The sequence below is a fragment of the Stylophora pistillata genome, chromosome 13 (assembly GCF_964205215.1).
Source record: "Stylophora pistillata chromosome 13, jaStyPist1.2, whole genome shotgun sequence".
NCBI classification, from domain to species: domain Eukaryota; kingdom Metazoa; phylum Cnidaria; class Anthozoa; order Scleractinia; family Pocilloporidae; genus Stylophora; species Stylophora pistillata.
In genome coordinates, this window is record NC_142531.1 from 2,470,958 (window position 1) to 2,483,295 (window position 12,338).

At 43.5% G+C, this 12,338-nt stretch overlaps 2 protein-coding genes across 2 annotated transcripts; one reads left to right on the forward strand and one right to left on the reverse strand.

The window, feature by feature from the left end:
• Positions 1 to 1,218: 1,218 nt before the first annotated feature.
• Positions 1,219 to 5,637, reverse strand: LOC111345607 (uncharacterized). The gene is made up of 5 exons (XM_022952892.2): positions 5,487 to 5,637; positions 3,937 to 4,061; positions 3,826 to 3,856; positions 3,026 to 3,053; positions 1,219 to 2,465 (listed from the first exon to the last, which is right to left on the reverse strand). Exons 1-5 carry the CDS (start codon positions 5,513 to 5,515, stop codon positions 2,196 to 2,198), a joined length of 483 nt encoding a protein of 160 aa, XP_022808627.2. The 5' UTR covers positions 5,516 to 5,637; the 3' UTR covers positions 1,219 to 2,195.
• An 800-nt stretch (positions 5,638 to 6,437) lies between these two features.
• LOC111344486 (uncharacterized) lies at positions 6,438 to 9,643 on the forward strand. The gene is made up of 5 exons (XM_022951724.2): positions 6,438 to 6,590; positions 6,668 to 6,753; positions 6,836 to 7,136; positions 8,066 to 8,434; positions 8,894 to 9,643. The coding sequence occupies exons 2-5, from the start codon at positions 6,682 to 6,684 to the stop codon at positions 9,175 to 9,177; spliced, it is 1,026 nt and encodes a 341-aa protein (XP_022807459.2). The 5' UTR covers positions 6,438 to 6,590; positions 6,668 to 6,681; the 3' UTR covers positions 9,178 to 9,643.
• Positions 9,644 to 12,338: the final 2,695 nt, after the last annotated feature.

Consider the following 12,338-nt stretch of genomic DNA (forward strand, 5'->3'; position numbering starts at 1 on the left):
TTTGAATATATTAACAAAGTTGAAATGGTGACCGTTACGATTATAAAAGCTGACGGTTCGAGCGTTAGCCCTTCATCGGAGCGAATAGAGGAATTGTGGGTCGTGTGTGCTTTTAAAGGCAGAAAATGAAGCTACGTTATTGGTGGGAACATGGCAACGAGAAAAACACGAATAAATTAGTGGAATGAAAAGCGTTCGTTGAAACCTGTGGGATTTAGACTGCCGGTTTGAAAGATGAGCTTTTGTTCAAGAGTTTTACGGCTTTCCGTGCTACCTAAGTGTAAGGAAAGACCGCAGATTGCCATATGTTGCTTAGAATGATTAGGTAAATTAAAATGTTTGGCGACTGGTTTCGATGTGTCCTTGTCATTCCTCTCCACGTCGCAAAGGTGTTCTCGGAATTAGTAAGTCACGATCGTTGAGTCCCTGTCAGTTTTTAGTTGTGTTTTCTGTCGTAAGATTTGTAGTTTAGCTCGTTTCCTTAGCTGAGACAAATCGTGCACTCCTTTTTAGTTTTTACCGCAAGTCGGCTAGCCTGATTACATGATGTAATCCAATAAACGTGCGTAAGAGTGTAAAGCTGTATATAGCCCTGTATAATTGTGTATAGCCCTGTATAGCTGTGTATAGTCCTGTATAGCTCTGTATAGCCCTGTTTGGCAGTGTAGAGCCCTGTATAGCTATGTATAGCCCAGTGTAGCAGTGTATAGCCCTGTATGGCTGTGTATAGCCCTGTATAGCTGTTTATAGCTGTGTATAGCCCTGTATAGCTGTATGTAATTCTGCATAGCTGTATATAGCGCTGTATGTTGCATGTAGTGTTAGGACATCATATGTATGTAAAGTATAGGACATAATATGTATTGAGACATAATAATACCCTATACATGAGTTACTTACCACAGTCAGTGGTGATTCCGCTGACTGACTGACACACATGGACATATGCGACCGGGCAAATGTGGTACTTGAGTGAAACCGAAAAGGACTTGAAGAAGTCCCTCGAGAAAAAAAGTGATTATTTTAGGGATAGAGAAAGTTATTTTCGATTGGTTGTAAACGTCTTTTTGGGAAAAAAAAATATTTTAAACGTCTCCTTGGTTAAGTTTGGGCTTCACTTGCGGGCTGGGCTCGATGATTGCTCATGATATGAAATCACTGACATCTTTCCTCCTATTTGCTGTAATTAAAAGGCTCGTTTCATTAAAATCTTAGGAGGAGGAGGAGGATGATAGTTTTATTCCAACTTACAACCTACTTTACAACTTCATTTACTATTTGACAAAAGAAAAATACAAAAATGGTCGCTTCCCGCTTCTTAGTATCGAGTGGAGTTGTCCACTGTTTCTTCCCGGAATAACTTTGAAAGTAATGTATTAATTCAAAGAATTCTCCATGTAACAGTAATTGTTTCACTGATGTTACTAATGTGATACATTGCAAGCGCAGAGGATTGCATAACTGCATGTGGAATTCTATCATCACGTGGTTACAAATATTGGTGAAGATGTTGCTTTTTCCTTGGATAAATCTTTGGAAAGCTTCAAACTTACAATTCAAGCAGTTTAGGGCCAAATAAAAACAGCTGCAAAGGAGACACCTCGCGTCCAGGAAGGGAAATAGACCACTTTCATAAATGGCTGCTGGATCAATATTCTTTTGTTTAAATTTAAATTTGCCTAGGTGGCCTCGTTCTCCAGTACAAAATTCAAAAGAATACATTATCTCAAGCGAGGCCACCCAGGCAAATTTAAATTTAAACAAAAGAATATTAATCCGGCAGCCATTTATGAAAGTGGTGTATAGTACTAAATTTCCTGATCAGAGTGAAATACCGTGCCACTTTCCAGGTACTTTTGCACTTGCAATACGAAAATGGAAACAAGTTTTGAATCGCAAAACGCTCACTTAGTATAACATTTGACAGGGAAAAGAGGATTTCTACTTTTATTTATAAGGTCAATTAGTTTCAGACCTCAGTCAAAGTTGCAAAATTGCTATACATGATTGGGTTAGTAATACTATTAGCAGCAAAAAAGAGTTATAACTTGACAAACAATATTCAAGTAAAGAATAAGAAAGATGGTAATTTTTGAGCTCGGTAAAGAAATGTAGAAAGATTTTTTTCCTCCAGACTAGACGAAAAAACATTTTTCTACAATATTCAAGTAATAGGTCTGACTGGCGTTTATCTTTTAAATGTATGCAGTTAGATCATCTTGGCGATTCTGGGCGCTCGATCTGGCCTTGGCTTCATAAAGCAGTTTGTTGTTATGGAACATATTCAGCAGAGTCTGGTCAGCAGCATTCTCTGGCTCAGGTTTGATAAGTAGAGCAAACACACCACTCAATACATCTCTAATACAACGGGTTGGTAACCAGTTCTCACCAGTCAGGAATCCCAGGCACACGTGACCAGTTGATGGACTCACATTGATGTGATAAATGGGAGGCAGGAAACGTACCTGGCAGTGAGAAATAAAAAAAAAATATCCATAGAAACTTTGTCCCCTCTAATTCTCTTGTTCCTTAAGTCTTCAGACCTTCTCTTTTGGACCAGAAATGTTAGTAAATCAGAATACAAGTAGTCAGCTATGTATAGTAATGATCACCATGATATTAAAAGATCTAATGCAGTGTAATCAGAAATTAATCACAAAGAACAAAAGTTGTTCCTATCTACCTAACCCTAAGAAACAAAGCAAGAGCTAATGAATAAATAGCTAAATAAGTAGATATGCTATCATTTTGCAGCGGCTTACATGCATGTACTATATTCGTGTGGGAGCAAGACCAATTTTTTTGTTTTTTGTTTTTAATTAATCAGGTTTAAGTTCTGCTCAGGGCTTTTATGTTGTAGTACAGTTTCATTTAAAGAACCTTTGCAACTAATAGTGAAACTAGTTTCAAAATTTCAAAACTCAATAAGAAAACAAGATCACGAGAAGGCCGGGAAACTAGTTTCTTTGTAGCTATGACGGTCAGTCGTTCGCACTGAAGTAAAACATTTATTTCAAAGTATTACCGTTGGTGGTTCAAGAGGGTAGTTTTCACTTAGGCGATAAGATATTAGTTAAGAATTAAACGTCGTAGTGATAAAAATAAATAACCAAAGAGATTAACAACAATGATAGTAAGGATAACAGTTTACAATGATACGGTTCCAAGAGCCCCAATGCCTTTGCAATAGCAATTAAGTTAACCATCATATTGAGTAACATTTAGTTGCATAGATAAACGAGTCGCCCCAACATATTGCTGAAAATGGTTTCGTTACTTCTTAAGCCCCAGCTCTTTGACAGATGGATGGCATTACTCTTTTTCGTGTGTTCCCTCGACATTGATTTCAAAAATGCTCAGCTACTTCTGAACAAGTTGTGATTAGCCATTATAAACACTCCTATATAAATTTATATGTATGTGCTCGTGCCTCATAAGCGAGTTTGATGACCACCACTTTTCACTATTGAAATCTGAACGGTTTGCAAAGTTTCAAAAACATATCTACCCACGGTTCTGTCCATTTATTCAAGTAATTCAATGATTTTTTTATTTTTTCAAACTATTTTCTAAAGCATAAATCATAGAAAGCTTGCTCAAAAATGCATTGAAAAAGCAAATCGGTCAATTTTGAGTTTGAAAGAGTACGAACCTACATTTTATATAGCTACAATGTCCGACGACACAGAAAAACATGACTGATTCCCTCTGCCGGCAAGACGTCATGTCACTGACAGAAGTGCTGGGAAAAGGCCCTTAGTCGTAGCACTTCCCCAAACCTCACCAAAATACCTCAAATAAAAAGCCAGCTGATCTAAAGGATACGGTACATAAACTTGAACTTTGAACCGCCCTCCTGAAAGAAAGACACAAATATCTAATGAGAACTTTTCTCATACAGGATGTGAGAATGCCCAAGTAATAAAATCTCTTCACCTTTGTAGAGTGAATCTTCAGGACCTGGTACTACAGCCTCCCATAACTGGAGACTGTCGGATGGAAGTGTTACCTCAATTCCATGAGGCCTCAAGGACTGCACTTGTTTTAGCTCCTTCTGTACCCTGAAATATTTGTAAATCACTGAAATTCTGAATTCAACAAACATTTTCATTGGCTCCTATTTATGAGTTGAGTTCGACGACTTACTTGCACCTTGCCCTTTTATTATGTTAAGGGACTGGTCATTATTTATCGGGAGGGGGGGTGGCTGGTGCAATGTAAAATATGCCATGCTTCATTTTTGCTGACCCCCCCTTTTACTTTAACATGATTTTTGCTGACCCCCCCTTCCCATTCCCCCTTGTCCTCGGGCATGCATGAAACAAAAAGTATCTATTTATCAAGTCACCATGTCCAACTGATAGACATTCTATTTAAAGCTACCTTAAATTTGGATTTGAGTTGCTCTTCTCCCAGACAGTGTGTAGACAATTGTCGTATTAACATTAAAGTTCTCGGTGCTCTCAATCATTTCTTCTTCTTCAGTCGACTCCTTTTCCTCTTCAGAGCTTGAAATACCAATCTCTGCAAAGACACAGTCTTCTTCCTCTGAGTCGTCTTCTGATTCACTACTGAGTGAATCAGAATACGACTGATTGTCACTCTTCCCATCCTCCTCTCTCTCAATGCGTTTAGCAAGTTCTTGGATGACACTTTCTTTAATTGCTTCCAGCTTTGCCTTTTTTGTTCCATATTTTCCAAGGTTATGGTGGTTATGTATAAAGCTATTTTAATAGGCTGTATTTGTTAATGGCATCTAGATGCAGCTTTTAACATTTTTCCTGGCAAAAACTTTTGCATATTTTTGAATGCCCCCCCCCCTTTAAGCCATGCATAAAAAATGGTGGCCCCCCTATTTGCACCAGCCCCCCTTCCGATAAATAATGACCAGTCCCTAAGAAATAGATGTTGCATGCACCTTTTAAGGAAAAGATCACAATTAATTGTGCCATCGACTTGTATATATATATACAATGCCTATGAGATGGGAGAGCTGTTAGACGATGGAAGCCTAAAAGAGAATCGATATCGAAAATGTGACACAGGCGAAGTCATGCAACTAAGACACAATGATTTCCGCGAAGCAAAGCAGCTCCTTAGCAATCCAACTTGAATCTGGCTACTTCCCCTGTCCTCAGTCACTCCCTATTTCATTTCCAACATATTTGGAAGTTTTACACATCTTTCAAACGTTTTGCAGATTCTAGAGATCTTAGTCACATGAGTCGAAAGCGCACTAGCTGATTTCGTCCGCACCGAGAAGATCAAAATTTCACGTAACACGGTTTTGCAGTGTTAAGCACAAAAAGAGCGTGTGGGTGTTTTTGAATACGGTAAGTCTCAGGCTTGATAGATTATGAATGACTACCGGTATTTCATTGTTCACTTAGTAGGACTTTTGAAAGTCGCTGCAATTACAGGCTAATAAAAGAGTATTCGCTACGGAACTCGGGCATACATAAGTTTGAAACGGTACGTTTTCTCACCTTGAAATGAAATCTCTCTTCAAGCTCATTGCGTGCAAGTACTGACTTATCTGTGCATTTGGTGTCTGTTTCAGTTTGTGTTCAGCATTATAATATTATACAACGCCCAATCTAAGGGATTTTCCCAGGGAAAAAACCCAAGGAGAACAAGGGTCAACAAGGACAAGGGAAATTTCCCTTCAGAGCTAAGACGTTGAAATGAAAATCATAGGAAAATTAGATAAAAAATACAGAAGGAGAGGAAAATTTGTATTTGGCACCGCAATACACATGAAGAATCTCAGCAGATTTCCACCATGTTCAGTTTGAAGAAGCGCTACCTTATCTTTCCGGATGAATTCACCGTGTGTTCATCCAGAAAGATAAGGTAACGCTTCTTCAGACTGAACATGGTGGAAATCTGCTGAGATTCATTATATGTATCGCAGTGCCAAATACAAATTGTCCTCTGCTTCTGTTAATTTTTAGCTAATTTCCCTATTCTTTTCATGTTTGCAGGTGCGAATGGGAAAACCCCCGTAGGTAAATCCCCTTCGTTGTTTTCCTAGAAAATGATCTCACGCATAACAAAAGTCACGCCACTTATTCACTGAATGTTTCATACAAAACGTGGGCCACAGAATCCTTCAAAATTCATGACTGTTTTCTCAGAGAGAAGAAATAAAAATTAAAGAATAACTAGAATGCAACAAAGAACTTGGCTGAGGGTGGAAAGGAAAGAGTAAGCGAGATAAAGTTCGAAAGAGTTTGGTTACGTAGTGCGAGTGCAAATCATTGTATATTCTCAAATTCTTATATCTAAGTAATTGTCTTTTAACGAATAGGAAGAAACTCGAGTTCAAAATAAAAGGCACACTTATTTAAGGATATAAATAGGAGGCAGAATAGGTGTTTTAAGTTGTGCATGCTTCTCTCAATATTCGAAATCCAGTGGGTCACGACAGTACAACTTGGGGATTATCCCATACGTGACATCACTGCTTTGTATGGGGCTATATTATTATCATCCACTTTAAAAACTTTCAGTTTCACCAAAGTTGATGTGTGGGCAAGATCGTGTAGTCTCTGGTCGCGTGTTTATTGGGTTGTGAGTGAGCATCGAAGGTGAGCACGCTTTCTAAAGATTGTATAGTTTACCAAAGTTCAAGCCCAGTAAATCTTGATTCATTATTTCTCTGCAGATATACAATACTCGATGGCATCGGGATTAATCCAAATATTCGTGTACGGCATAAGACGAGACATTACTACCATAAATATTCACAAGGTAAGGTGGCTGTCAAAAGTAAAACGCAAAAGTTTACATTCACGCCAGCTCAAGTCTCAAAATGTTTTCTTCTTTAACTTAGGATGCAACGGTCAAGGAATTCTTTACCATGATTTCTCAAAAGAAGGGCATACCGGTGGACCAAATGCGCGCAATTTATACCACAAAACAATTGGAGATAGGTAAACGTTTGTCAGATTACGGAGTTCAAAATGAGTCCAACGTCTTCTTGGTTCTTCGTCTACTCGGTGGATCTGAACAATCAATTCCACCAGAGAAAGAATTGGATGACGCAGTGGAACTGAGCAATGACCCGGATATGATCACGTGGGATGATGATCCTGAAAACAAGAGAGCTAAGATGCCTTGCGGGCATGCTATAAGTAAGATTTAATCCTTACCAATCTTCAGGTCTTGTGTTTCTTGGCTGTTTGATTCAATTAACTTCTATAACTATTTATCAGTACAATCCTCATCCCTGAAGTAAATTGTAGTTATCTGTTGTAGAACTGTCAGTAACAGCGTCCGTTTTAGTAAAGCAGTACTATAACGAAATGTACCATTGTAGGTAATCTATCATTGTAATGTAACTTAACGCGATGTTGTTATTTCATGCATCTCTGTTTTAATTTTATGTATCTCTGTTAAGTATTGCGTGATATTCGAAAAAAAAAAAACAAAACAAAACAAATAATATAAACACGAGGAGGCCTCCACAAACCACTACGGGGGAGAATTCTCCATATATTGTCAAGTAACCTGAAGTATTACAACTAAGGAAGTTACAATGTACTTAATGATTATTCATTGAAAAGAGAGTCGAACATTTTTCTCAAAAAAAAAAAAAAAAAATCTTCACTACTCCGGTCTTGCCGTTTTGCATTGAACATAGAAGAGAGTGCCCAACTGTTGCTCAGTCGCTCTACTGTAGCTAGGAAATTATTTTATGAAGTTAAAGAAACACGACACTGGCAAGCAAGGGGAACGCGGTTGTGACTGGAGGGGAGAAGGAGGGGAAACTTCTTCTTTTTCATCAACCGCTTCCATACGCTTACCATCATCCTTTTCCTCTGTTTCATTCATCTAAATTCATAGACGCTTATGGTGTGCAAGAACAAATCTCTGGACTAACACGGCCTTTAGTCAACAATATGATGGCTCGCATGAATGACGTCCTGTTGCCAACTTGTTTACTCGGGAAATATCTAAGTTCGGTTACTTCGTTTATCCCCTTCCAAATAATGCATATTAAGGAGAAATTTGGCCAGTTGGTAAATTACTGTTGAACGGTACATATATATTTCTTTCTCAGCTCCAGAATCTCTTACAGCCTACTGCCGTAGCATCTTAGATGTAGGCCGGTCCCAATTTCTGTGTCCCTACATGAGCCAAGACAAACCACCGGTTTATTGCCGCAAAGAGTGGGACTACATAGACGTTCGTCGCTTGGCTGTTTTGTCAGAGGAAGAAATTAAAGAGTTTGAAAACAAAATCTCCCGGAACTATCTGGTCAAGGGCATGGGAATTCAAGAATGTCCAAAATGCAACTCTATGGTGCAACGAAGCGATAAAAAGCTGGTACGAGTGGTTTGCCTTGTTTGCAGCAAGGATAAAAGCGAAGCTTTCGAGTTTTGCTGGCATTGTCTTCACAAATGGAATAATAACAGCATGACCGAGTGTGGTGCGTAGTTTTTTTTGTAAATATGATTCATCCCATGAAAATTTATCAAAGTTAACAAGTCACACGCTTAGCTGGCGTTTTTTTTGCCATTGGTCTAGGTTGTAAATGCAAGCTCACGTGAGACATCGCAACTTCATTCCAGTTGGCATTTGTTAGTATTTTCGAGTAGTTTGGTGGCGGTCATTTATCAGCAGTTCGTCACGGTAGTTTTCAAGCGTTCTCCCACCCTATCCCTCCCTCTTTTCCCCTTTGTTTGATCTGGTCAGTTTTGACGGGGGCTTGGAAGGGGGGCGCGGGAATTCACCATCCATGAGAATGATACTCCGGCTACTTGAGGACTTGTTTGCAAAAGTGGGAGGTGCTGCAGTCGGTGACTTGTAGAGAAAAATTTATCTCAACGCTTTCAATAACTTCTCTATTATGATTTTCACACTCTCAAATAATTCGCTTGCATCTTAGGAAATGAAGACTGCTGGAGTGAGGATAAACGTCTCAAGATCCTTCGGAATTGTCCCAGGAAGACTATCGTTGGAGTGGTGGGATCCCCCTCCGTTCGGGCCTGTGTGTCGTGTGGCATGATGATTGAGCATGTGCGGAATTGTAAGCACATGCACTGTCGCTGCGGTCAAGATTTCTGCTTCATCTGCTTGGAGCCTAAAGGACCCAGTGGTTGGAAATGTGGAGGTTCCAATGAAGAATGCACAGTAGCACCAGTGCAAACAACGATCCCTGGAGATAATTAAAGCCTGAACATTTTTGGTGCACTAAAAAGTGAGGCACAGCGAGTTATAAAGTAATGCTCGTTTAAAAATAGCTTAGAGGAGCTACATTGTGTATATATCGACGTTTTGAGTATCATTTAGCGACATAGATAATTGTATTTAGGTGGCAAGAAACTTAGAATAACAGTCTGTTGGGTAGACAATGAGTTTGCCTTCAGTCGTTGATCGATGGAACTACAACATAGAAATTAAGTCAAGTGTTGAAGATTTGATTCATGATAACTGTGGCTGTACCAACTAAAGCTACTCAAATCTTAGTAATCGAGTTAGCTACTTTTTAGGGCTTTTATTCAGTAGGTTTAACGACTTTTCTGTTCAATTGTAACATTTCTGTATTTTAAACAGTGCCTTACTTTGAAGGGTAATTTTAAAGAAGAGTACTATATTAACCGGAGGTTGTTAATAAATGTCATTCTGATACAATGAGTATATGAAGTTCATATATTTTGAACTGCGGTTGTAGATACGTATGATGCACGATCCTCGCAGTAGAGAGCGCTATTTATGCAATAGTGAAAATCAGACCTGAAAAAAATGAGGCCTGTACGGGATTCGAACCACTGACCTCTGCGACCAGAGCTGCACTAGTATCGCAGAGGTCAGTGGTTCGAATCTCGTACAGGCCTGATTTTTTTCAGGTCTGATTTTCGCTATTGCATAAATAGCGCTCTCTACTGCGAGGATCGTGCATCATACGTAAATGTCATTCTACCCATTAAGGGACGGATCCTTTTGGTGTTTTTATCAGTCACATGACGGTTTGTTATTCTTTTGTCTCTCATGTTTTTTGTTGCTGTTTTTTAACTTCTTCTCATTGTGCTGCAAGCTGCTGTCCACCTTAATTTATTAAAGATGGAGGATTCAACTTTGCGATTACTTAAGACTTTTTAGCAGCTTGTTTCTAGAAAACGAGTGTGATTTTCGATCCTCTCTATTGGTTTGCCTTTGGTTGTGTATTTATTTATCATCTATGGACTTAGATAAGATTTTATTGTTAGGTTTTCTTACCCTATGACCCCTAAGAGATCTAGAGGCATGCCTGATTAATCTAGATTTTGATTAATTGCTTTTTCATTACAACAGAGAGTCACTTTCACCCAAGGATCCTTCACACCCCTAACCCTCATTTAACCTCGTCCCTGTCACTGCAATCTTGTTTTCAGGCTCTCTCTCTTTTCATTCCTTCTAATCCCCCCTCTCTCCCTGCCTGCCCCCTCTCTCCCTGCCTCCCCCCTCTCTCCCTACCTCTCTCCCTGCCTCCCCCCTCTCTCCCTGCCTCTCTCCCTGCCTCTCTCCCTGCCTCTCTCCCTGCATCTCTCCCTGCCTCTCTCCCTGCCTCTCTCCCTGCCTCTCTCCCTGCCTCCCCCCTCTCTCCCTGCCTCTCTCCCTGCCTCCCCCCTCTCTCCCTGCCTCTCTCCCTGCCTCTCTCCCTGCCTCTCTCCCTGCCTCTCTCCCTGCCTCCCCCCTATCTCCCTACCTCTCTCCCTGCCTCTCTCCCTGCCTCTCTCCCTGCCTCCCCCCTCTCTCTCTGCCTCTCTCCCTGCCTCTCTCCCTGCCTCTCTCCCTGCCTCTCTCCCTGCCTCTCTCCCTGCCTCTCTCCCTGCCTCCCCCCTCTCTCCCTGCCTCTCTCCCTGCCTCTCTCCCTGCCTCTCTCCCTGCCTCCCCCCTCTCTCCCTGCCTCTCTCCCTGCCTCTCTCCCTGCCTCCCCCCTCTCTCCCTGCCTCTCTCCCTGCCTCTCTCCCTGCCTCTCTCCCTGCCTCTCTCCCTGCCTCCCCCCTATCTCCCTACCTCTCTCCCTGCCTCTCTCCCTGCCTCTCTCCCTGCCTCCCCCCTCTCTCCCTGCCTCTCTCCCTGCCTCTCTCCCTGCCTCTCTCCCTGCCTCTCTCCCTGCCTCCCCCCTATCTCCCTACCTCTCTCCCTGCCTCTCTCCCTGCCTCTCTCCCTGCCTCCCCCCTCTCTCTCTGCCTCTCTCCCTGCCTCTCTCCCTGCCTCTCTCCCTGCCTCTCTCCCTGCCTCTCTCCCTGCCTCTCTCCCTGCCTCCCCCCTCTCTCCCTGCCTCTCTCCCTGCCTCTCTCCCTGCCTCCCCCCTCTCTCCCTGCCTCTCTCCCTGCCTCTCTCCCTGCCTCTCTCCCTGCCTCTCTCCCTGCCTCTCTCCCTGCCTCTCTCCCTGCCTCTCTCCCTGCCTCCCCCCTCTCTCCCTGCCTCTCTCCCTGCCTCCCCCCTCTCTCCCTGCCTCTCTCCCTGCCTCTCTCCCTGCCTCTCTCCCTGCCTCTCTCCCTGCCTCCCCCCTATCTCCCTACCTCTCTCCCTGCCTCTCTCCCTGCCTCTCTCCCTGCCTCCCCCCTCTCTCTCTGCCTCTCTCCCTGCCTCTCTCCCTGCCTCTCTCCCTGCCTCTCTCCCTGCCTCTCTCCCTGCCTCTCTCCCTGCCTCCCCCCTCTCTCCCTGCCTCTCTCCCTGCCTCTCTCCCTGCCTCCCCCCTCTCTCCCTGCCTCTCTCCCTGCCTCTCTCCCTGCCTCCCCCCTCTCTCCCTGCCTCTCTCCCTGCCTCTCTCCCTGCCTCTCTCCCTGCCTCTCTCCCTGCCTCCCCCCTATCTCCCTACCTCTCTCCCTGCCTCTCTCCCTGCCTCTCTCCCTGCCTCCCCCCTCTCTCCCTGCCTCTCTCCCTGCCTCTCTCCCTGCCTCTCTCCCTGCCTCTCTCCCTGCCTCTCTCCCTGCCTCTCTCCCTGCCTCCCCCCTCTCTCCCTGCCTCTCTCCCTGCCTCTCTCCCTGCCTCTCTCCCTGCCTCCCCCCTCTCTCCCTGCCTCTCTCCCTGCCTCTCTCCCTGCCTCCCCCCTCTCTCCCTGCCTCTCTCCCTGCCTCTCTCCCTGCCTCCCCCTTCTCTCCCTGCCTCTCTCCCTGCCTCCCCCCTCTCTCCCTGCCTCTCTCCCTGCCTCTCTCCCTGCCTCCCCCCTCTCTCCCTGCCTCTCTCCCTGCCTCTCTCCCTGCCTCTCTCCCTGCCTCTCTCCCTGCCTCCCCCCTCTCTCCCTGCCTCCCCCCTCTCTCCCTGCCTCTCTTCCTGCCTCTCTCCCTGCCTCTCTCCCTGCCTCCCCCCTCTCTCCCTGCCTCTCTCCCTGCCTCTCTCCC

Coding starts and splice junctions, on each gene's coding strand:
- LOC111344486 (XM_022951724.2), top strand. CDS start 6,682: ATGGCATCGGGATTAATCCAAATATTCGTGTACGGCATAAGACGAGAC. Junction 6,754..6,835: donor CTACCATAAATATTCACAAG/GTAAGGTGGCTG, acceptor TCTTTAACTTAG/GATGCAACGGTCAAGGAATT. Junction 7,137..8,065: donor GCCTTGCGGGCATGCTATAA/GTAAGATTTAAT, acceptor TTTCTTTCTCAG/CTCCAGAATCTCTTACAGCC.
- LOC111345607 (XM_022952892.2), bottom strand. CDS start 5,515: ATGAGCTTGAAGAGAGATTTCATTTCAAG. Junction 4,062..5,486: donor AAGAGAGATTTCATTTCAAG/GTGAGAAAACGT, acceptor CAAATATTTCAG/GGTACAGAAGGAGCTAAAAC. Junction 3,054..3,825: donor AAAGTTCAAGTTTATGTACC/GTATCCTTTAGA, acceptor TTATCGCCTAAG/TGAAAACTACCCTCTTGAAC.